The sequence below is a fragment of the Leptonychotes weddellii genome, chromosome 1 (genome assembly GCF_054177405.1).
Source record: "Leptonychotes weddellii isolate Sample4059 chromosome 1, ASM5417740v2, whole genome shotgun sequence".
NCBI lineage: Eukaryota > Metazoa > Chordata > Mammalia > Carnivora > Phocidae > Leptonychotes > Leptonychotes weddellii.
The window spans coordinates 59,753,369-59,779,225 of NC_138369.1; the positions used below are offsets into that span (position 1 = coordinate 59,753,369).

Consider the following 25,857-nt stretch of genomic DNA (forward strand, 5'->3'; position numbering starts at 1 on the left):
GGAGGAATGAAGCGGGGGAAATCGGAGGGGTGGACGAACCATGAGAGACGATGGACTCTGAAAAACAAACTGAGGGTTCTAGAGGGGAGGGGGGTGGGAGGATGGGTTGGCCTGGTGGTGGGTATTGAGGAGGGCACGTTCTGCATGGAGCACTGGGTGTTGTGCACGAACAATGAATCATGGAACACTTCATCTAGAAATAATGATGTAATGTATGGGGATTAACATAAGAATAAAAAAAAAATGAAAAAAAAATAAAAAAATAAAAAAATAAAAAAAAAAAATACATGTTACAGTGTCTCTACCTTCAAGTTCATTTCTAAAGAACAAAAGGAAGCTTAGAATCACAAATGATACCAAAACTCAATAAATGTAAACTAAAAGATGTATTTCACTGGTAGTCATATTGTTAGTAAACACCAGAATTTTTTTGAAGATTTTATTTAAGAGAGAGAGAGAGAGCACAAGTAGGGGGACGGGCAGAAGGAGAAGGAGAAGCAGACCACCCCTGCTGAGCAGGGAGGTGGTGGGGCCTGATCCTAGGACCCCGGGGATCATGACCTGAGCTGAAGGCAGATGCCCAACCAAATGAGCCACCCAGGTGCCCCAACACCAGAATTTTTGAAGTAAGAATTCCTGCATTTCAAGAAAAAAAAATCACAAATGAGTATCTATGAGATGTTACCATGGTTTTCCTTTCAGACCATACTGCAGATGGTAAAAATTATCCATGTGGTAGCCAGACTATCACACCTAACACCATAGCCACGATCACCACACACACAATCTCAAGGAGAAAACTACCAAATGTTCCCTAGAGATCATGAGAAACTTCAAAAGTGAAGAAAATGTAAATTATAACTTGAGTGCTATAACATGAATCCTTTTACCCAAATTATGAAACATTTCAAGGAATCAGAAAAGTGATTTTAAAAATCCGTTCAACTTTATCGAATCTTAATATTTAGAAAAAAATAAACCCAAATTCCTTTTATTTTTTTTTTTAAAGAAACAACATATTACAGAGACAGAGCTGAAGCTGCTGCCCTCCATTACAAAAAGGCACTCTCAGAACTCTGGTGGTTACAACAGAATTATGTACCCATAAAAAATAAATATTTTTGCATATTTTAAACTTTGTGTATATTATTCTTTTGTCCATATCCTTTTCAGCTTACCTTTTTTGCTCAGTTTTATTTATGAGATTTATCCAAATCAATACATTTTCAGTCTAGTTAACTCATTTTTACTTGCTATGTATTGTTCCATCATATGGATATATCACAATTCAATTTCCCAATCTTTTGTTGATTGACTTTTACATCACTTGCCACCTTCTGACACTACAAAAATGCTGAGACAAATACTCTGTTTCTGCGTACAACTGTACAAGGATACGTTCCTAATGGAAATATTTATTGCTATGCTATGTGCATCTTCAACTTCACTAGAGAGTATGAAATTGCACTCCAAAGTGATTATACCATCTTACCTAGGAGGGTTCCCACTGGTCTATACCTTCACCAACAACTCTGTCAGACTTATATATTTGCCAACCTAAAATGTATGAAACTAACTCATTTTAACCTTTATTTTATTCATCAACTTCAGTGTGAGCATCTTTTCCCAACATTATGGATCATTCTAGTTTCTTCTTCTATGAATTAAGTCTTCATAGCCTATGTTCATTTTGTCTTGTCTTTTCCTTTTTATACATAGGCTATTTTTTACATGCTGGACACTAAGCCTTAAGAAAAACTTCCCCTACAGCAAGGTCACAAAGATAGCCACTTATATTTTCTTTTAAAAATTTTTCAAGTTTTCATATTTTCATCTGATAATGTAAGAAAAGAGACCTAACAGCCAAATATCTTTCAAAAGCAGAATGGTTGACTAAAAGGTGGCACATCCACTATGAAGCATCATTTTTAAAAGAATGGGGTGGGGGGGCCACACACAAAGAACATATCTATTAACAACAATGCAGTGATCTCTGAAATATATACCAAGTAAACAAAAAACAAGGTACAAAATGGCATATGCTGTCCTTTAGTCTAAAGAAGGGAGAGAATAATACAGCACCCACCAGAGGTCATTTTAGAGTCAACTAGACATACTGATGCAAAAGACAACCATAGATCACATTTTCAACCGGTTTGCTCAGAAAGCAGAACTTGCTGGGAAGGCAGCATCAGAAGTTGCTCTGGCCACAGCCTACCGAGCACAGCTTGGCATAGTAAGAAAAGAGCCACACTGGGTGGGTATGGGAGTCACCCTGGCTTAGAAGCTTCATACCCCACAGGCACCAAACTCTCTTGTAACAACTTCACAGATGACAGGTTGGACTTAGGTTTCCAGAAACAGAGCTGGAAAGTTAACTGAAAGTACAATTCTTAACCCTTTACCCATAGATAAATATAGGACCACTGGGGGCGGGGGGTGAAGGTAGATAAGATGAAGGAGATATATCTATAAAATAAATAACACATTAATAAAAACTTTAGAGATAAATATAAAGATAAATACATTGATATAACACATGGATATAAAGAGAGAAATAGAAAGATACAGGGAGAGAGACATAGTTGCTTATATTCGATTTTTTTTTTAAATAGAAGATTTAAACAGATACTAATAAAAATGTTTACATTCAATGCATAAAGAAGGAAACAAGTGAAGAGGGTAGAGATGGAAAACAGTTTCCTCTGAATTGATTCTTTGTATCTTGACATTAAAACCATATCAACAGGGCACCTGAGTGGCTCAGTCATTAAGCGTCTGCCTTCAGCTCAGGTCATGATCCCAGGGTCCTAGGATCAAGCCCCGCATCGGACTCCCTGCTCAGTGGGAAGCCTGCTTCTCCCTCTCCCACTCCCCCCTGCTTGTGTTCCTTCTCTAGCTGTGTTTCTCTCTGTCAAATAAATAAATAAAATCTTAAAAAAATAAGAAAGAAATCTTTAAAAAAAATATCAACATTTTACATGATTTTAAAACAAATTAAATCAAACTTTTAAAAAGCAATCCCCTCAAATCAAAAAGAAAATGATACTTAAGGGTATATTATGTTAGTGGTTTAAGAAGACAAAAAAAAAAAAGAATTATTTGAAAAGAATTTACCACATACTAATCTGACAACACATCGAGTTAGACATACCCTAAGCACTAAAACAATTGCACAAAAATCCTAGGTTGTATTCAGAAATCATAACAGTATTAATAATATCACTGTTATTCTGAGACTTCTATAAATATTGTAAAGCAAATAATGTCAATAGAAAACAAGATTTTTAACTTAAGAGAAAGAATTACTCATATAAAATAAATAAGGCAAAATACTGCAATTGGAAATACCAGTATGAACAGATGTATTTTTAAAAGAGTTATTTCCTGGCTCTATCTGCTGGGAATGCCTAGAAACAATAACCAACCCAGTAGCAGTGAGTACTCCAATCAGATTATGGTCTCTAAACATTATTTCCCACTAGAGGAACCGGGGCTCTTTGGAGGAACGACTGGTTCCAGGTGCAGAGCAGAAAACGTGCAAGAGAAGCCTAAAACACACTGTTCCATCAGAAGGCAAGAAAGTAAAGACTATTGGATTTCTGACAAAAGGACCCAGGAAGCCACTTATGGAGGCTTCCACTGGCTAAAGCAGCAACACTATTAGTACTGAAAATAACATCATCCACAATGGAAACATACCAAAATATTAAAATCCGTGAGTTTATAAGGGAACTAAAGTATCCTTTAAGGTCCCAGTCCTAAAAAGTAAGTCTTTGGAGACTGCTAGGGAAACCAACTCCTGATTCCAAAGCCCGGTAAGTAAGTCAATCTTACGTAAACTACTCCTCAGGGTAACCACACAGTTGATAAGAGCTTTTTCTCTATAGAGCAATTTCGATTAAGACATGAAGTCAGAATGATAATATATCAGTATATTTTCACCCGTACCAAAACAATATATCTCAGCAATTATCATTGACAGCTGCTAAAACCATTACAAGGAGAGCTGGTGAGGAAACTTATAATGAGTAGACCGGAAGTGAAGCCACTGCTCATTCTTTGTATCGGAAAAGGGAGATCCAAGTCATCCGTGTGTGCATTCTGTTATGAAAAACACACACCACTGCGGCGCCTGGGTGGTTCCCCAGTTAAGTGTCTGCCTTTGGCTCAGGTCATGATCTCAGGGTCCTGGTATCCCCCAGCTCAACGCCCAGCTCAACTGGCAGTCTGCTCAGCAGGGAGCCTGCTTCTCCCTATCCCTCTGCAGCTCCCCCGGCTTGTGTGCTCTTGTGTTAGTTTTCTGTCAAATAAATAAATAAAATCTTAAAAGAAAAGACAGGGGCGCCTGGGTGGCTCAATTGGTTAAGCATCTGCCTTCAGCTCAGGTCATGGTCCCAGGGTCCTGGGATCAAGCCCCATGTCGGGCTCTCTGCTCAGCAGAGGGCCTGCTTCTCCTTCTGCCCCTCCCCCTGCTTGTGTGCATGCACTCTCACTCTCTCAAATAAAATCTTTAAAAAATAAAAAACAAGGGGCGCCTGGGTGGCTCAGTCAGGTTAAGCGGCTGCCTTCGGCTCAGGTCACAATCCCAGGGTCCTGGGATCGAACCCCGCATCGGGCTCCCTGCTCAGCAGGGAGCCTGCTTCTCCCTCTCCCTCTGCCTGACTCTCTGCCTGCTTGTTCTCTCTCTCTATCTCTCTGTCAAATAAATAAGTAAAATCTTTAAAAAAAAAAAAAAAACTTCTGATCCAATGTTTAAAAATAAATTAATTAATTAATTTAATTAAATTAAATAAAAAACAAAACAAAACCAAAAAAACCACCAATGAACTGTCTTCAAAAAAAATCTAATTTGGGGGCACCTGGGTGACTCAGATGGTTAAGCGTCTGCCTTCGGCTCAGGTCATGATCTCAGGGTCCTGGGATCGAGTCCAGCATCGGGCTCCCTGCTCCTTGGGAGCCTGCTTCTCCCTCTGCCTCTCTCTCTCTCTCTGTCTCTCATGAATAAATAAATAAAATCTTTAAAAAAAAAAATCTAATTTGGATCTGATCAAACCTATAAATTTATACAAGAAATACAGGAGCAGCAGTTTAAAGGACACAACACTATGTTGTTTGCTAGATTCGATCAGCAAAATCCAAACGTGAAAGGCCCATGAACTATGACTGTTTTCCTTATAAAAGACTCATTTCAAGGACTAAAAAAATAAATAAAAAATTAAAAAATGATAAGGGGATCTATAGATTTAAAGAGAATTAAGAGACAAATTAACCTGAATTAGAAAGGAGATATACAGACCTTGATTTGATCCTGATTCAAACAATCTAGAAAATAATCATTGATGAGCCAGTCAAGTGAACTCTGACTGGATATATGGCTGTATTAAGAACTTATTCAAAAAAAACCAAAAACAAGAAAACCCGGGGGGGGGGGAGAGAACTTATTCATTGGTTGGTGTTTAATAATATTGTGAATATATCTATTTTAAAAGATTGCTATCTTCTACAGATATAGATGAAATAATTACAAATGATATGATGTCCATGTCTTGCTTCAAAATAATTCAGAGGTAAAAGGAGTGTGTAGAAATGAAGTACAAGTAAAGAGGGAGCAGAGATGAGACGTCATCAGCATGTACTGAAAATTGATGATGAGGATGATGGGTATATATGGGCCAATTACATTGTTCTCTCAATGGTTTTTAGGTTTCACTCTTCTTATTGAACACACACACACCCTCGCGCGTGCGCACACACACGCACACACCATCCATAACCCACACCCCCCCGCACACACAAACCCTGCACATACCCCCACCCCCCACACACCCACCCTGCACACATACACCACACACCTACACACACACACACACATACACACCCTGCATACCCGAACCCTGTACACACACTGCACACTCACCATGCCCTATACACACCCACACACAATACCCACACCCCACATACATGCACAAACCCTGCACACACACACACCCCACACTCCATACACACACATATCCCCACCCCATACACATATGCTACATACATACACACACACACACACAGACTCCAGTCCCCTGATAACCAGTCTGTGGCCCCATCACTCTCACAGTAGCCCTCCCAATTTTCATTTCATCTTCACTGTTAGCTTCCGCATCTTTGTTATTTTCCTGAAAATTCAGTCTTGTCCCTGCAAGGACAAGTCAGCCATACTGGCAAAAACAGATACCTTTTAAGATTCTGTTATTGTTCTGGTCAGATTTCTAAATTCCATAACCAGTCACCTTCTATCAGACACCCTGATGTTACAAGAAATAGATTTCATAATTAGCATGATTTCTAGACCAAAGTAACAGAGCCACAACTTTCAACAACCCAGAAATGACTCACTGTGGTTCAGTGAATGTCAAAGAGATTATGAAAAAAAGAAAAAGAGAACTTACCAAGTGATCTCTAAGTATCCAGGCTGAAATTTTCAAAGACAGAAAAGTAAATCAAAAGGAATGATGGGATTGTAGCCATGCACTTAATACTGCCTGAAACCAAAACATTTTGGCAGATGTGAGAGACACATAATCTGGATGCAACATTACCACACTCTTTACTGGCACTGAGTCTATCTGCAAACATACATACAACCATAGTGGGGTTTTTTTAAATCTATAAACTATGAAGAGAAAGGAACTTTCTAAAAATGAGACTAACCTAGCAATTTTACTTAAAAGTTTTATCCTAAAGGAAAAATTAAGGATGGCCACGCAAAAGGCCATAAGAATGTTCTACCTGGGAAAACAATGGCAAAATAATTCTTAGATGGGGAGTAGTGAGCTGCTGGGCTAACTGGTGATACCTTCATGTGATGGAATGTCATTACTTCAAAAATAATATTGAAGAGTTATACTGACTTAGACACACATTCCTAACATGTCATGGAATAGAAAAAATATGGATTACCAAACAATATATAGTTGATCCAATTTCTGCAAAGAAGATTCTAACAGTATGTGTGTGACAGCAGAGAGGAGGGAATATGGGAATGCATGTGCGTGTGTGTGTGTGTGTGTGTGTATCCATGCACAACAAATATGAATTTGAAAGGGATAGAATATGAGAATTTTTACAGAGATTACGTCAGGGAGGTAAGCACATCAGTTGTCTGTATTTCGTACATTCTGAATTTTCTATACTAAACATGTAAACCCCAAAATTCACAAAAGTTATAAATATAACCTGATAAAAATACATTAGATTAGCATTTCCTACTCTACATTTCTTGCTCTGGTAATTAAGGGAAATTGCGATGACCTCATCCAACATCTTTCTCCTCAATAAAACAGCAGGAAATACATTTATGAACTCCCAAACTAATCCAGCCCCAGGTCTTAAATATTGAATATCTGTAGGACACATTAACAGCTTGGAAGAACCACAAAAATAAAACTAAAACAGCAAGGAAAACCAAAAAAAAGTTTCTAGGGCAAGGATTACTAAATGAACTCACACCTAACCTACATGTTTTTCTCTTACACCTGGTCATACCTTCCAGAAGCCTCTTGTTCATAGCCACTCATGTATCTGAATTGTGAATAAGTTATCAATTCCTAACCTCTAGGAATGACACAGGAATTACATATAAATTACCATCTACTGGGGTGCCTGGGTGGCTCAGTCAGTTAAGCATCTGCCTTCGGCTCAGGTCATGATCCCAGAGTTCTGGGATCAAGCTCCATATCGGGCTCCCTGTTCAGCGGGGAGCCTGCCTCTCCCTCTGTCCCTCACCCCACTCGTGTTCTCTCCCACTCTGTCTCTCTCAAATAAATAAAATCTTTAAAAAATAAATAAATAAAGTACTATCTACCAATGGTACAAAAAGTACCGTGTTGAGTATTTGGGGAGGAAAAAAAAATGGAAAAACTACTTGTCACTTGTTGTTTTGCTCAATTTCTCCAGTTACTAGAATATTCAGAACACATGATTTGTGACTCAGAGAGTCCCCTGTCACCATGGCTGTGATCGCTCACTTTTCACATCCCAGTGTATGGAACTAACCCTTGTTTTTGGATAAAGGAATATTCTGCCATTTAGCACATTTATGGGAAAGAAGATCATTTTGAAGATGGCAATACAAAACAAATTAAACATCACCGATACACATGGGTGCTGGATACTGGTCAGCTAAGGGCACAGACATGCAAGTAGCTCGTACAGGTAAGAGAGTAACCTGAACAAATTCCTTTAATACCTCGCTACCCACTCGAGAACATGAGCATGATTCAGAAGGGAATAATAATCTGATTAGTCTAGTTTAAGATGAAAACCTGGCTACAGTTACATAGTTCAAATGGAGAGTCAGGTTAACTGCTAACTGCAAATAACTATGAAAACATGCAGTATGCTGCTAATAATCCCAAACCCCACGTTTTATTATAAGAGAAAGATAGCATGTCTCTAATGATTGCTGGTTAAATTTCAAGTCATTATACTCTCATCATTTACCTTTCTAGAGAATAGTCTAGCACTGTCTAGGCAGAGCCTTCTAAATGTGGATAATACCTGTGGTAATCCATTAGCAGTGAACACAAAGATGTATGCAACAGCATGTTCACTGCATCGGGGTCAGTGGAAATCAAAAAATGAGAAGCAAACAGTTCAATAGTGGAGAAAGAATTAAATTATTGTAGTACCATAAAATGAAAAATTATATAATACTCTTTAATGTTCTTGGGGAATATTTAATGACAAAGTGCCATCAAGATAAATCTACACATTGGGGCGCCTGGGTGGCTCAGATGGGTTGAGCATCTGACTCTTGGTTTCGGCTCAGGTCATGATCTCAGGGTCATGGGATCGAGCCCTGCACTGGGCTCTTCAATGGGCGTGGAGTCTGCTTGTCCTTCTCCCTCCCCTTCTGCCCATTCCCCCCATCCCCTTCCCCCCACACATGAGCATGAGTGCACTCGCATTCTCTCTAATAAATTTTTAAAAAAGATAAACCTACACATTTGGATCTTAATTTTATAAATGTGTGCATAAAATACATAGACACACAGACAAAAGACTAAAAAGAGACAGACCAACATGTTCATAGTCATTATCTCTGGGCAGTGAGATTACAGCTGATTTTGTCTTATTCTTTAGCTTCCTCTAAATTTTCAGCACTAAACGGTAATTTCTTTTATTTAAAAGGAATAGCATGAACCTCTTCTGGGGACTCATTTTCAGTTTTTAAAAGATCATGATATACAGTCCATGGTTCCCCAAAAAGCACACATGCAGCTCTTCTTCTGTCCAACAGGAAGTAGAGCTGGTACTTGTTGTTCCCAGGTCCTCTCCTCTCTCACTTATTCTAACCTGTTAACAACCAAACACTCAGAAAAGCAGCTCAACTTAGCAATAAGAAGGTTGCTAAACCTGCCCCTGAAATACACATGTCTATTTTTTTAAATGCACTTTTAAGTAAAAATAAAACCCATGAGGAAGGCCAATATCATGATCCTACATGATCTAGGCCTCCCTCCGTTCCCAGCCTCTTCCCAATGGCCTCTTCCCCACCCCCTGCTCACTAGGTTCAGCTCTGTGGGCCTTCTTTCTCTTTCCAGACCTTCCCAAGATCTCTCACACCTCAGGGAAGCTGAACTATAAAGTTCTCCCCCTCCCCCTGCCCCAGGGCTTCACAGAGCAAACTCCTTGTCATTCAGGGTTCAGATGGAATGACACCTCCTCAGAGAAGCCTTCCCTGACTTCTCCCCACCCCCCCCCCACACACCCAGGTAATATCATTACCTGCACTCCTTGCACGCTATTACAGACACTCTATCACATTACTCTGTTTTACGTTCTTCAGAATATCAACATTATCCAAAACTGTTCTGCGTCCCTCATTTGTCTGGCATGAGCATTAGCTCTAGCACTTACATCCTCCATTAACTTGACAAAATTACTCAACACACTAAGTTTCATCCACGAATACCCCAGGATTGCAAGTCACTAACTGGCCCATAGTAAATGTTCAATAAATGGTAATACTTTTTAATTAATAAAAAATAGAATCTTACATTTTAAAAGAGAATTCACTGCATATTATTGACCTGTCACAGAAACATTTTAAAAATTAAAGGACAAGAGAGAGGAGATGCACTTTTTCCTATTCTTCCCACTAAGCACAACTAAAAACCCTGGAAGTTGGATATAAACAAACATAAGACAACTCTGAAAGGTAGAGAGAAGACAGAACCAGTAGGAACCTCAGGACCTGAGCATCAACATGGCAATGAACTGACTGGGTTTTATTTTTTGCCTCAGATATCCTGGATTGAGTGCTGGATAATCCAGGAGCCTAGAAACATCGATAGGCACAAAACAGAAGAAAGATCAGCTCTCTCAAGCCAAAGGACCAAGAAAGGGGCAGCCCAGAAAGATTGAAAACTTTCAAACAATAGCTACTCTACTCTAGCCGAACATCATGGAAAAACCATGACGCCATCCCCATCAGCCCAGGGCAAGTGGGAAGCCTAAACTCCTACCCTCAATAGCCAACACTCTCCCCACAAGGGCAATACCAGAAAAGAGCAAGTGGAGAGCTGACAATAACACCCACCCAACAACAGCCATTCGCCCCAACCCTGGTGTCAGTACAGACCACGTGGGGAGCCTGGGTCTCCGCCCATATACAGCAGTAACCAGATTCCTTTCTTGCTCCCCACCAAGATGGCAGCAGAGAAGGCGAGTGGGAAGTCTGCACCTTCAGCACCTTCCCCCAGAAATGAGGCTCACACTCCCACCCTATAGTGGCAGGCGAGACAGTAAATGAGGAGCCCTCCCCACTCCCAGCTAGGCGGGCATCAGAGGAGGCCTATGGAGAGTGTGGACTCGCACCCTTGCCCAGCAGTAAAGAGGGGCTCTCTGCACCCCCGGGGTGTCAACAGAAGCCCACCAAGGAACATGGACTTTCATCCCAGTGAGGCAGGCACAGGCATCGCCCTCCTTTCTCTGCCGGTTCCATGTCAGAGGAGGCCTACTAAAACAGGTTCAAATAAAGCCCCAAGTCTTAGAACACAGCACCCTAAATGGTTAGTGGGCACATAGTTTCAGTTTTGCAAGATGAAAAGGTTCTAGAGATCTGTTCCACAACAATGTGAATATACTTACCACTACTAACTATAAGCTTAAAAATGGTGAAGATGGTGAATTTTGTATTATATCTTTTCTACCACGATAATTTTTTTCAGTACCAGTATTAATCAAAATCAAAAGATTACTTATTCAATACATTTCGGTGTTCAATCATTCCTTTTGTTAAGATACATGGAATATTATATATTATAAAACAATTACAAAATCACATTAATCAATGCATCTTATTTTACTACCTTGTGAAACTAAGTCAATCCATACCTGTTCTGAGAGTGGAAAAAAAAACAAAACTGCAAAAACTCTCAGCCTCTCTTATCACAGTTTACACAGAAAACTACTCAAGTGGGGCTTTTTCTAATACAATGTAACAATATTTAATGACTTGGAAAATTTAAAAGCAAAAATTAGATACACAGACTGTTGGGAAAAAACAGGTTTCTCTGAGGCTCAAACTTCATAGCAGAATCTAAATCAGACTAATCAGAGTAAAGACAAGAAGTGGTTTACTCTCCATCTTGACTCTGACAGATCAAGTTTACTATGTAAATCAGATAATTATTCATAATTACTGAAATTTTAAAAACCAGAATTTAATGTGTGGACCATAACACACAAGAACCAAGGCAAGTAGTGTATGTAAGTGGTTCCATTCTCCACATGTTAGGAGCATTACCTTCCCCACCGAGTTCTCAAAACTCCAATTTGATAGGCATCTCCCCTCTAAAAAAAGGACAATTGGTCCAATAAGGTTAAAGAATGCCACACACTACATTACCCTTCTGAAGATTCAAAATACACATGAGCATATAAAACACTGGGAAAGGCTGCACAGTTAAAACTATCCCTTTCACTTTGACTCATAGCTTTCCAAACATGTATATACAAACATGGTCCACCTTTTCTACCTGGTAACACCTCACTCAGCACTAATACTCTAGGACAGGGCTTCTCAAATCATAAAGTTCGAACAAACAACCTAGAGATCTCATTAAAATGTAGATTCAGATTCAGCAGGCCCAAGGTGGGGACCAAGGGGCTGCCTTTCCAACCCTCTCCCAGATGATGCCCATTGCTTCTGGTTCTCGGATCATTCTTTAGCGGGCAGACACGCTGAGGAGAAGACATGTTGAGGAAGGCTACCACAGAGACTTCTTCACAGCTGTGCAGTTTTGGGATCAGAACTGAATATTTAAAAACTCTACTGTACTGTAAAGGATTAGAAGGAAACTAAGTTAAAAACAGGAGAAAGGGAGTTGTCCAGGTGATTTGTGTTAGCCAAATACTGGACAAGGAAAGGGGCAAGAAAGGAGTCCAAGTAAGCAGAGAATATAAAGGGAAGACAAAGCATATGGGGAAAGAGATGGGGGCTGAAGAGCCAGAGGCATAAGAAATATCAGCATATAGGAAGGACTCATAAATTTTCCAGCTTTTCATTAATAAAATGGGACACGCAGGCAGAGCCACTTACTGGATTTCTATTTTAATCACTAAAAGACTCTTACAACATCATCAGATGAATGGCTTGTGGTACAGGGGGTTAGCAAAGTTCAAAAAGGTCCCCTGAGAAGAAAAATAAATTCTATAGAGATGATATTACTTGTTTTCTCCTGCAACTGCAATGGTTCAACAACAATTTTTAAAGTACAGTAATAGGTGAAATCTAAGTCAAACCTTTTCTTGGATTAGTCTCTGAAGATGAATCCCACAAGACAACATTGCAGTAAATAAGGTCAACATGTACTGCTGAACTTTGCAGATGGCTGAGGCCAGGGAGTTTATCACGGAGTTCAGTCCCACCTTCTCAATAACACTCTGGAAGGCAGTAGGAGAATGACGGGTGATTCTACACAAGGCCTGCAGAGACAGAACAGATCCATCAGACAACTCCAAGTACAGTAACCACACCTCAGAAAGATAACATCCACTTCTGGGGTGCTTACCTTGCTCCTTCATTACTTATTTTGGCATAAGAAAGTTGGAAAACATCAGCATATTTAAAAATAAAACAATAATCCAACTGCCAGTAAAAACTGAAGTTGTTTTAAGACAACAAAGCCTCTTATGATAAGCATACAAATTATAAAGGGTTAACTGAAATGACAAACTATAAGTCTGTATGGAAAAACTTCCCTTTAAGAAATAAAAAACATCAAGTGCCTTCTTTTTGCAGACACTAGTAAAGGCGGAAGAAACAGCCATAAAAATAAATATCTAACATTTATTGTTTAGCATGTGAAAAATGGTATCTCAGAATATTAGAAGACTATCAGATTTAGTTCTCCCAATAACATATAAGAAAGATGTTAGTACTAACCTACTTTATAGACAATAGAACTAAAGCATAGAAAACTTAAAAGTTACTTGCCCAAAGGCATGTACCTAGTAAGTGACAAAGCTAGAATTCAAACCAAGATAATCAGACATCTGAACTTTTCCTAACTTGTTCACAGATCAGAGATGAAACATAATTAATAAACTAACAGAATGTAACAAGTGTTATAACAGAAGTGAGCTCACTAAATTATGCTTGAAAAGGAAGGTAAAGCAAGTCAACAACATAAGAAGATGATCTTGAACTGGTTTTTGAAAGGTAAATGGGAAGTGGATAGGCAGAAAAATAAGTGAAGACAATTCTAGCCGGGACCTAAATGTGAGACCTGAAACCATAAAAACACTAAAAGAGAACACAGGTAGTAATTTCTCCAATATAAGACATAGCAACTTTTTTCTAGATATGTCTCCTGAGGCAAGGGAAACAAAAGCAAAAATAAACTGTTGGGACTACATCAAAATAAAAAGCTTCCACACAGCGAAGGAAACAATCAACAAAAAGACAACCTACAGAACGGGAAGAGATATTTGCAAATGACACCTCTGATTAAGGATTAGTACCCAAAATATATAAAAACTCTGGGCACCTGGGTGGCTCAGTCAGTTAAGTGTCTGTCTTCGGCTCAGGTCATGATCCCAGGGTCCTGGGATCGAGCCCCGCCTCGGGCTCTCTGCTCAGCGGGGAGTCTGCTTCTCCCTCTACCCTACCCACCCCCCCGGCTTGTGATCTCTCTCTCTCTCTCTCTAATAAATAAAATCTTTAAAAAACAAAACAAAATATATAAAAACTTGTTACAACACCCAAAAAACAAAAAATTCCAATTAAAAAATGGGCAGAAGACATGAACAGACATTTCTCCAAAGAAGACATACAGATGGCCAACAGACACATGAAAGTTATCATCAGGGCAATGCAAATCAAAACCACAATGAGAGATCACCTCACTCCTGTCAGAATGGCTAAAATCAAAAACAGAAGAAACAGCAAGTGTTGGCAAAGATGTGAAGAAAAAAGAACCCTCATGCACTGTTGGTGGGAATGCAAACCACTGCAGCCACTGTAGAAAACTAGATGGAGGTTCCTCAAAAAGTTAAAAATAGAACTACCTTTTGATCCAGTAATCATACCACTGGGTATTTACCCAAAGAATACAAAAACACTAATTCAAAGGTACACATGCACCCTTATGTTTGTTGCAGTATTATTTACAATAGCCAAATTATGGAGACAGCCCAAATGTCCACCAACTGATGAATGGATAAAGAAGATGTGGTATGTATATATACACATATATACCATGGAATATCATTCAGCCATAAAAAAGAGTGAAATCTTGCCATTTGCAACAACTTGGATGGAGCTAGAGAGTATTATGCCAAGTGAAATAACCATGCAGTTTTCTGCATGGTTAATCATATTGCAGTATATATTTGAAATTTGTCAAGAGAATAAATTGTAAATGTCCTCACCACAAAAAAGAAATGGTAAGTATGTGATATGATACAGAGGTTAGCTAGCACTATCATCTGGTAATCATTTTGCAATATATACATGTATCAAATCAACATGTAGTACATCTTAAACTTACACATTATGTCAGTGACATCTCAACAAAGCTAGAAAATGTAACAATAATCATTGACTCTATTTCAAACATATACCAGGGATCTATATTCATTTACCAGAGCAGAATGAAATTATGGGGGAAAAAAATCACTTTTGGACACCTTTCAAATCATATTTCAGTCTCTCCTCTTCCTTCCATGGGAGTTACAGATGGCTAAGTTAGACATGATGGTTTGGAAACCATGACAGTAGGGTTCTTCAAGTCTAAAGCTCAAATTGTATATGTTTCAGTAGAAAAGTAGCAACTAATATCTGAAAATAAGAGTATGAAAAATGAATTCACTAAAAATAAAGCTAGCTCTGATTCTAGAATGTGAAAGTTTTTAAAACTCATTTATAATGGATCTAAGAAAACTGCACTGTATGAAATCAAAACAGAATTATTTCATTATTTTAATCCAAGAATTAAAAAACAAAATAGCATTTTAAACAGAGTCCCTAAGGGTTCTCCCAACAGTGACCTCAAGACACGAAACACTGTCATTGACATTTTAACAATTGTTGGGGCAGCTCTCATAGCAAAACTGACTTTCTACCAATATAAAATCCCCACCTGATCATAATGATCATGATGGGGACATTTCTTGATAAAAGATTTGTCCAGACTACTTCTAAATGTATTCAAACCAATATGAAGGCAACTAGAATGTCTCATCTTCAGAACACCGCTCAGAAGCCTAACAGACTCTCCATTTTAAAAAGCTCATGCAGAAAATAACCTTTACCCCAACACTTCTGGATATCAAACACAGTTGAGAGTTTCATGGAGGCTTAAGAGCACATTAGTGCTTGTATTTTCTGAATCAAAAAAATCAAATCTCAAGTCTGATCTCCAGTGAACTGATTTTGAAATATTTACTTATTAAAATAGAGCTTAAGGGGAGGGGGGTGGGAGGATGGGTTAGCCTGGTGGTGGGTATTGAGGAGGGCACATTCTGCATGGAGCACTGGGTGTTATGCACAAACAATGAATCATGGAACACTTCATCTAAAACTAATGATGTAATGTATGGGGATTAACATAAGAATAAAAATAAAATAAAAAAATAAAAAAATAAATTAGAGCTTAAGACTACATTTTAAAACTGGGGAAAACACCTCCCGTCTAAAATTCACTTCAAAATTTGCTTCAAAAAGAACATTGTGTTACCTCCAGAATTCCTGATAGTCTATATAAATAAAAGCAATTTCTAGGAAATAGACTAAGCCAAAATTGGAGGATGCATATCTAATTAGAAACATGGAATCACCATGGAATAAAAACTTTAAAAACCATTTCTATTTTGTCTTTTGAATGGTTTTTTCCAAGTCCTATCAAAATTACCCTGGGAGCTTTTCTAAACTCTCATCTGACTCCGGGGAGATCTTAAGATACATCAGAATAGGGGCAGGGTGTGAGTAAAGTGGAGGAAGTAGTCAATGTTGCTTGAGGGGCGCCTGGGTGGCTCAGTAGTTAAGCGTCTGCCTTCGGCTCAGATCATGATCCTAGGGTCCTGGGATCGAGTCCTGCATCAGGCTCCCTGCTCAGCCGGGAGCCTGCTTCTCCCTCTCCCACTCCCCCTGCTTGTGATCCCTCTCTCACTGCATCTCTCTCTGTCAAATAAATAAAATCTTTAAAAAAAAAAAAAATGTTGCTTGAAAAGCTCCCTGCCAACCCCAGTGAGAACCACTACACTGCAAAATTCTTCACTTTTTATCCCCTTCATCTCAGCCCATCAGTAATGTTTACCCCAGTTATCGTCCTCGTCGGGGCCATCTCGCTCAATCTAACTCTACAGGTTTCTCGGTCCCCACTATGGTTCATAGAGAGTTCCTGTAATCCTAATAATTCTAGTAATCTTTTATCCATCCAATATATTTCCTAAGTCAGGTCCACTCCTCCCAACAACCAATCCCTAAGCCATGGAGCCATTCCTGAGTGGGAAGGAGAAATTCACCATCTTCCACTCCACACTGTGCCCATGTTTTCCAAGAGCTTCAAGGACTAGGGCAATGGTTCTCCCTCTTCAGCAGGTATTAGAATCAGCTGGAGGCTTGTTAACAGGCAGATTACTGAGCCTTCCCCCTAGAGATTCCTATTCAGCAGGTCTGGGTCAAAGGCCAAAAGCCTGGATTTCTAACAAGTTCCCAGGTGATGTTGATGCTGCTGGGCCAGGGACCACACTGGTACAGGGGAATCTATGCGACCAAGAGATGACCAGGAGATCGGTGGCAGAGACAGCAGATGCAGACTGTTACAAACAGAACAAGGAGCAGGTCAGTGCCCCAGCACTGAACACCACTCTTCCCCAGCCAGAGCTCAGGCATTCATCTGGTTAACGGAGACCTGCTAAGTACCCACCATGTGTGCTCAGGAAGGGAAGAAGAGGATAAGGGCTCCTACCTTCCTGGAACTGACACTAACAGGGAAAACCATGCTTCCATACTTTAGATAAATAGAATTGTGGTCATTGCTATGAGCAAAAATACAAAGAGATTTGAGGGGCCAGGGGATGTCCTATTGGAGGAGGAGACATTTAAGCTGATAGCTGAAACATGAAGACTCAGCCATGTGAAAAGAGCATCCAAGCACAGGGAACCAGCAAAGGGGAAAATCCTGAGGCAGCAAAGTGTTTGTAAATTCTAGAAAATGTCAGAACAAAGTATGGTTGAAGCACAGAGAGTGAGACAATGAGCTTTAGGAGATGTGACAAAAAAGGGAGGCAGGGGACAAACCATCTGAGATCTTGAAGGCTGTTATAAGAATTCTCATCTTTAACACCAAATGGGTACATTAACCTCCAGCAAACATTCCTGAGAGAACAATTTGGAAAAAGAAAAAGGAAGTTCAGCTCTATAAGGCATGATAGGGAGGAAGCAATTGTCATTCCCTGCTAGGAATTTGCATAAAGTGTTTTCAGAATGCATATTTTCAGTTTCTGTCACCTCAATCTTTAATAAATCCTCATGTAAACCTGTTAATAAGGCAGAAACAATTTTTTAAGATTACATTAGAATAACTTTATTTTAGGATCCCCCAACAATGTTCTCATACTTTTATATAATAAAATATATTTATATTTTATATAATAAAAGTGATCACCCCACTTTTCTTATTAGCAGGAACTTTGTGACCTATTTTTCTTTGTCTCACCAGTAAAGAGGGATGGTAAATGTTATTAAACATCTACTCGTGATGCCCACCCCCCCATTCATAATGTGGGACAGAAGGATCCCTCCATCTCAATCTTTGCAGGAAAAATCCTAACTTGAATCAAAGACCTGGCTTCAAACAGATAGAGAGATGAAAAAATACAGTCCTGGCTTTATAGGAGTTTTAATCAATATAATATAATTATGTTATAATAAGCTAACACAACTAATTTACTAAGCAAAATGTGTTAACTGCTTTAAATAATAAATATTGTCCTCAAAGTGAAAGCCTCACCAATTCTTAACTTCTACCTGGTGCTTCGCATAAAGTCGTACCAATCCTTTAAGAAAAATGGTAGAGGGGCGCCTGGGTGGCTCAGTCGTTAAGCGTCTGCCTTCGGCTCAGGTCATGATTCCAGGGTCCTGGGATTGAGCCCCACATTGGGCTCCCTGCTCGGCGGGAGGCCTGCTTCTCCCTCTCCCACTCCCCCTGCTTGTGTTCCCTCTCTCGCTGTGTCTCTCTCTGTCAAATAAATAAATAAAATCTTTAAAAAAAAAAAAAAAAGAAAAATGGTAGAAAGCTATTGAAAAGTTTCAGCAGAGAAGAGAGAAGAGATATGATTTTAGGAAGTGTGCTCTGTGTGCACAATGATGTCAGTGGAGCAAACTGGCCGTGGGAAGACCAGTGAGGAGGCCACTCGAGTGGTCCAGGGCAGAGACGGTGGGGCCGGGACTATGGCAGTAGCAACACAGCGGCAGAGAGAGGCAGACGGACCTGAGAAAGACTCAGGAAGGAGCTTCCCAGGAAGGTTAAGCACCTGAATGTGAACAGTGAGGTGGGAGGAGTTAAGGGAAGGGAAAGTATGAAAAAGAACACCTGACCCTTCGTTTTCCTTAATCCATCTCTTCTCACCTTCCCCTCCCAAGGTCAGCATGTCAGTGCCTGAGGAAAGGGGGCAGTGAGGGGGAGGGGGAACCGAGCACAGTGGTCAAGGAAGCAGGGCGGCAATATCAAGGAAGACAGAAGAGGACACAGCGGAGTAGCCTGAGTAGACGGAGTCTGTTACACAGAAGTAAATTCACTGACTGAACAAATCAGTACACATACTGAGAATAACAGGAACCAGTTTGTCTCCATCTGAGAAGGGATTTACAAAGAAAGAAAGTGGGAACGCTAGAAAGAATCTTAAGGTATTGGATTAAAATTGGAAGTATCGATACAAATGCATGAGTTTTGTTCCAAATATATATGATGATACATATAAAAGCAATTATAAATGTATGTGTATGTGTGGATTTTTTTTTCTAACTCTGAATATTAAGAAGGCCTAGAAACAATGGCACCCCATAGCAATAAGCACAAAGAGCACCCAGATCTTGGCTTCTAAATACCAAATGTTCCCCCAAAGAAATGACTGATTCCAGAACTGGCAGAAAGTAAAAATTAGCCCAGAACATCAGGTGGTGTCAGAAAATAATGAAGTGCTCAAACAATGATAGAAATGGGTCCACAGAACACAGAAGCCAGCTTGAAGGGATCACACTGGCCATATCTAGGATGACCTCAGCATCCCCACAAATAACAATAGTGGCAGTAGTACCACATTATGATCCACTGCATAAAGTACTTATTCATCAAAATAATGATACAAATACACACATACACATGGGAGAAGGGAAAGAGCTTCCTTACAATAGAATACCAACCAATACCAAAGGCCTGTTTTTCCGCAGCTCATGAGGTATACAATAAGAATGGTTTTGGGGGTGCCTGGGTGGCTCAGTCGGTTAAGCGTCTGCCTTCGGCTCAGGTCATGATCCCAGGGTCCTGAGACGGAGCCCCGTGTCAAGTTGCCTGCTCAGAGGGCAGCCTGCTTCTCCCTTTCCCTCTGCCCTTCACCCCACATACCTCCCCCCACACCACCAGCTCGTGCTCTCTCTCAAATAAATAAAATGAAAGAAAGAAAGACAAGAGAAGACAGAAGACAAGAGAAGAGAAAAAAGAAAAGAAAGAAAACCTTCTCCCCCCACCCCAACCCCAACACTCGTGCATGCTCTCACTCTCTCTCTCTCAAATAAATAAATAAAATCTTAAAAAAAAAAAAGAATGGTTTTTACATTTTTAAAGGGGCTATAGAAAACAAAAAAAAAGGATGTACAACAGAGACTACATGTGGCCTACCAAGCCCAAGTTGTTTATTATCTGGCCCTTTATAGAAAACATTTGCAAACCTCTGCTAGAGAAGGAATAATAAAAATAGGTGATCCTCCTATGGCTCCCATCACAGACTGGTTACAGGCAGGGGTCGTCAATGGTGCTAAGGAGGTTTCATGAGGAAGCACCAGACAGACCCAGGTCAAGTCTCCCTCTATAAAATAAAAGTCCTATATTCTTTAAAATTGTAAAGGGCATGAAGTACACAGGAAGACTGAGGAACTATTTCATATTGGAGGAAACTAAAGAAATAGGAAAACAATACATAACACATGATACTGAATAGAATCCTGGAGCAAAGAAAGGATAGACTTTTTTGGGACAGCAGGCAAAATTTCAGTGAAAAATTAATGATTCAGATGAATGCTAAGAACAAAATATAAGAACCCCAAGATGAAGGGTGAAGCTTAATGTCTCAGATGAAGAAAGGGCTAGAAGGTACACAACTTTGGTGGGAACTGGAAAAAAATTTGCCGAGAAAAGAAATCATGTTTGAGTATAAAGATGAAAATAACATAAACCCAATTAAAGCAAGACAGATTTTTTTAAAGGCCCAGGATTAAAATGGATGTTCTTTTTTAAAATTTTTTAAATTCAATTAACATATAGTGTATTATTAGTTTCAGAAGTAGAATTTAGTGATTCATCAGTTGCATACAACACCCAGTGCTCATCAACATCACGTGCCCTCCTTTATGCCCATCACCCAGTTACCCCATCCCCCCACCTCCCTCCCCTCCAGCAACCCTCAGTTTGTTCCCTATAGTTAAGAGTCTCTAAAGGTGGGAGCCTGGGTGGCTCAGATGGTTAAGTGTCTGCCTTCAGCTCAGGTCATGATCCCAGGGTCCTGGGATCGAGTCCCGCATCGGGCTCTCTGCTTGGCAGGGAGCCTGAGCAGGGAGCCTGCTTCTCCCTCTGCTTCTGCCTCTCTCTCTCTCTTCTCTGACTCTCATGAATAAATAAATTAAAAAAAAAAAAAGAGTCTCTGAAGGTTTGCCTCCCTCTCTGTTTTCATCTTATTTTTCTTTCCCTTCCCCTATGATCCTCTGTTTTGTTTCTTAAATTCCACACGAGTAAAATCATACAGTATTTGTCTTTGACTTTTTCACTCAGCATAACACCCTCTAGTTCCATCCACATCACTGCAAATGGCAAAATTTCATTCTTTTTGATGGCTGAGTAATATTCCATTGTATATAGAGAAGATATAGTATAAAATGGATGTTCTAAGATAGGATTCCAAGATGCCTTGAGAAAGTTCATTGGTATACTTTGTAACTCTTTCTGACAGTCTCTCCGTAATTACTCATATCACAATTAGGGGTTTTTTTCTGTCATTTTGAAATCATGTGACTCCAGAAGTGTGCATGCATGCGTGTGTGTGTGTGTGTGTGTAAGAGAGAGACAGAAACAGAGGCAGAGGCTACATATCCTTTGCTTAATAATATTCAACGAACAGAATGCTTAGTGCTTGTTACATAGGTAAATTTAAGAACTGGAAAATACCCCTAAATATTCCCAAGATTTAGCAACACAAAAGTCAGTGGAGATTGTAGCAAGATCAGCTTCATCTTGGGACAGATACTGCACTGGGTTAAAGAGGAAACAGCCAAAAAGGAGTAATAGTTTGTGGCAATAACTCTTTAAAGAAGTATGGCTGTGAGGGGGATGTGCAGCCCAGAGACTCTTTAATATGTTTGCATGTGTGCTTTTCTTTTTTTTTAACGGGGTAAAGAATACCTCAATGCTGATTAGAATGATCTAGTAGAGAAGGAGGGTTAAAGATTCAGGAAAGAGCAAAAATAACCATTTGAGTGAGATTCCCAAAAAGGGAACAGGAAGAAGATGGGAAGAAACATGGAGAGGTTTCTCTCTACCAGGAGAAGGGATAGTTCATCAACTCTAACAGGAGGGAAAGACGAGGGCGAGGCGGGGGGATGTAAACAGGTCTGCAGACATGGCAGTTGTACAATGGGATAATTACCATTGGAGGTCTCCATTTTTCTCTGGGAAGTACAGAGGAAAGTCACTTACTGAGCACGGAGGAGGAAAATGTGGGTTGGAGGTCTAAGGAAAGAGAATAAGGGACAAAAGAAGTGCAAGAATGAGCAGGGGAGAGAGAGACAGCAAGGCTGCCATATAATGTTGAGAGTCCAAATGAGACCGGTGATCAAAAAGAGTATTTTAATAAATCATATGAGCAAGGGCTGTATTTGTTCAACAGACTATTAAATTGATACAACCATGTTAACACCTCTTCAGACATAATTATCTTTTACACTAAGTCAGCAAAGTAGGAGACAGCCAATCAAAATACAAAAGCTGCAAAACCACAGATGCCTGAATACTAACATGAATTCACTTTATAATTAATTCATGATAAATGTATTTAGCATAAAATCTGAAAGAGGGAACTAACAGGAAAAGTCAGGGAACACTAAACATAAACCAAACCAAATGCTGTACCCCACCTATGAGCACAGCGTCCCACTGTCACTTCCCAATCGTTTCTGAAACCATATGTTATGGTCCCACAAGGTCCTACTGCAATTTCCCCACAGTCCCAAGGTTTTCCAACCCCAGTTTTGAAAATTTTGTTTTAATATTTTTTTTTAATTTTTTATTTATTTGCGAGAGAGAGAATGAGAGACAGAGAGCATGAGAGGGAGGAGGGTCAGAGGAGAAGCAGACTCCCTGCTGAGCAGGGAGCCTGATGCGGGACTCGATCCCAGGACTCCAGGATCATGACCTGAGCCGAAGGCTTAGGCGCTTAACCAACTGAGCCACCCAGGCGCCCGAAAATTTTGTTTTAAAAGAAAATTATTGTTCTCACCAACTATATTAGTCTGAGATTTCTGTGTCCTACTTATCCAATGAAATTTATCCTATTTCTGGCACAGTTCTTCAAACTTGGTGTTTAAATATACCCAGATATATCCCCCAGAGATGCTCCATCTTACCGATATTGCTGTGATCCTGAGAGAATCAACAGTGGAATGTTTGAATAGGTACCATAAAATGGGTCCAATTTCCCCTGTAATAAAGCCCTGGGCCTGAGCAGAAAAGGTAGTGCAGACATTTTCAATAATCTTTGCTGCCATGTGATTCACAACACGTTCTTCCTAGAGAAGGAGAGAAGAGTGAAAGAGTTATTTAATAGGAGAAATACATACGTGCAATTTATTCATAACCAGTGCAAATAAAGGCCTGATACTAAGAGTGTATCATCTGCCCCCACATGCATTAGGTTAATTAGGAGGTGTGATCATTCTTTCAGGGTATTATGAAATTATGACAATTTAATCACTAAATTTAATCTTTCAATCACTAAAACTTAGCATAACATAATTTTAATATATTTTAATAAAAATAGGACAGACTCTGGAAAACAGTATGGAGGTTCCTCAAAAAGTTAAAAATAGAACTACTCTACAATCCAACAATTGCACTGCTAGGTATTTACCCAAAGGATACAAAAATACTGATTTGAAGAGACACACGCACCCTATATGTTTATAGCAGCATTACCTATAATAGTTGAATTATGGAAAGAGCCCAAATGTTTATCAACTGATGAATGCATAAAGAAGATGTGGTACACACACACACACACACACACACACACAGGAATATTGCTTAGCCATCAAAAAGAATGAAATCTTGCCATTTGCAATGACGTGTATTATGCTAAGCAAAATAAGTTAGTCAGACAAATACTCAATGATTTCACTCATATGTGGAATTTAAGAAACAAAACAGAAGAACATGGGGGAAAAAAAGAGAGGCAAACCATAAAACAGACCTCTTAACTATAGAGAACAAACTGAGGGCTACTGGAAGGGAGAAGGGAGGGATGGGTTACATGGGCAATGGGTACTTGTGATGAGTACTAGGTGTTGTATGTAAGTGATGAATCACTAAATTCTATACCTGAAACTATTATTACACTATATGTTAGCTACCTGGAATTTATATAAAAACTTGAAAAAGAAAAAATAAAATAAATTTAAAAAATTAAAATGCTAAAATAATCTGAAAAACATGTAATATGAGTATAACATAAAAATGGAAGATACTTTTAAAAATCAAAAGCACCAATCGGAACAATCCTCATGAATCACTCAGGGCTGGGAATAATTAGCATACCAATCAGCCAAACACCACCTAAAATACAAGGCAATGTCCCAAGAAAGCTATTGCCTCAGCAGTGTGACCAAATTAACACTAGACTAAAGGCTGTTCTGGATTGTCCTAACAACGCTTAAAAGCTAGCCTCAAAAAAGGATCAAACTGTTTCCACGTAACTTAAATGATCCAAGAAAAAGCACAAAAGTACTTAAAGGAATAAGAAAAAAAATTTACAAATTAAAAAAAATTTTTTTGGGCGCCTGGGTGGCTCAGTTGGTTGAGGGACTGCCTTCGGCTCAGGTCATGATCCCAGGGTCCTGGGATCGAGTCCCACATCGGGCTCCCGGCTCACTCGGCAGGGAGTCTGCTTCTCCCTCTGACCCTCCTCCCTCTCATGCTCTCTGTCTCTCATTCTCTCTGTCTCAAATAAATAAATAAAATCTTAAAAAAAAAAAAAAAAGAAATGACAAGTATGATGGATTTGGAAAAAAATATATTAAAATGACTATTATAAATATTGTCTATACACTAATAAGGAAGAAGAAATCATAAGCATGATAAAAAGTGAAATAGAAGATATAAAAATGGCCCAAATCAAAAGGCCAGACACTATAGAGTCTTACATGAAAAATACACTGAGTTGGATTAACAGATTAGATTCTGGAGACTTAATGATTACTGAATTTTAAAACACAGCAATTAGCAATAAAAACTATCCAGAATAAACACAGAAAGAAGGTTGGCGGGGGAGAATGGAACAGAGCATCAAAGCATCAGTGAACTATAGGGCAACTTCAAACAACCTAATGTATGCACAATGAAATCCCAAAGATGGCAAGAGGGGGGTGGAAGGTTGAAATATTGGGTGAAAATTCATAAAAACTAGTAATTCTCAATTTAAGAAATTGAATGAACCTCAAGTGGGAAGGAACCAAGCAAAAATAATCACACCAAGGCACATCATAATCAAACTGCTAAAAACCAGTACTAAAGATAAAGACTTAAAAGCAGCTACAGTAAAAAGACACATTTTGTAGAGGGGAACAAAAATAAGGGTGGCAGGAAACTTTTCTCATCAGAAACAATGCAAGCCAGAAGATGGTGGAGCAATATCTTTAAAGTACCAAAAGGGGAAAAAAAAAAAAAAAAAAAAGGTAACTGTCATTCTACAAATGTAGATCCAACAATAACACCTTTCAAAAACAAAGATAAGGGGGGGGAATAGGGAAAGGTTTGTGATGGATACAAACTTTCAGCTATAAAATAAATAAGGTCTGAGGATCTAATGTAAAAC

The 25,857-nt window shown here is 39.3% G+C and overlaps 1 protein-coding gene across 3 annotated transcripts in view; it reads right to left on the reverse strand.

The window, feature by feature from the left end:
• The window catches only part of LOC102744639 (serine/threonine-protein kinase ULK4), a 157,127-nt gene that overhangs the window by 35,979 nt on the left and 95,291 nt on the right, over positions 1-25,857 (reverse strand). For 2 of the 3 annotated variants that reach the window (XR_014146541.1, XR_014146538.1), the window contains exons 19-20: positions 23,396-23,557; positions 12,802-12,984 (exon numbers count right to left, since the gene is read on the reverse strand). Coding sequence is in view for 1 of the 3 variants with exons in the window: in XM_081824965.1 (XP_081681091.1) it covers positions 11,800-11,850; positions 12,802-12,984; positions 23,396-23,557 (396 nt within the window). In the remaining 2 variants the exon portion in view is untranslated. Of the gene's footprint in view, positions 1-10,258; positions 11,851-12,801; positions 12,985-23,395; positions 23,558-25,857 lie in introns of those variants that run through there. The other variant, XM_081824965.1, reaches the window with a different exon arrangement.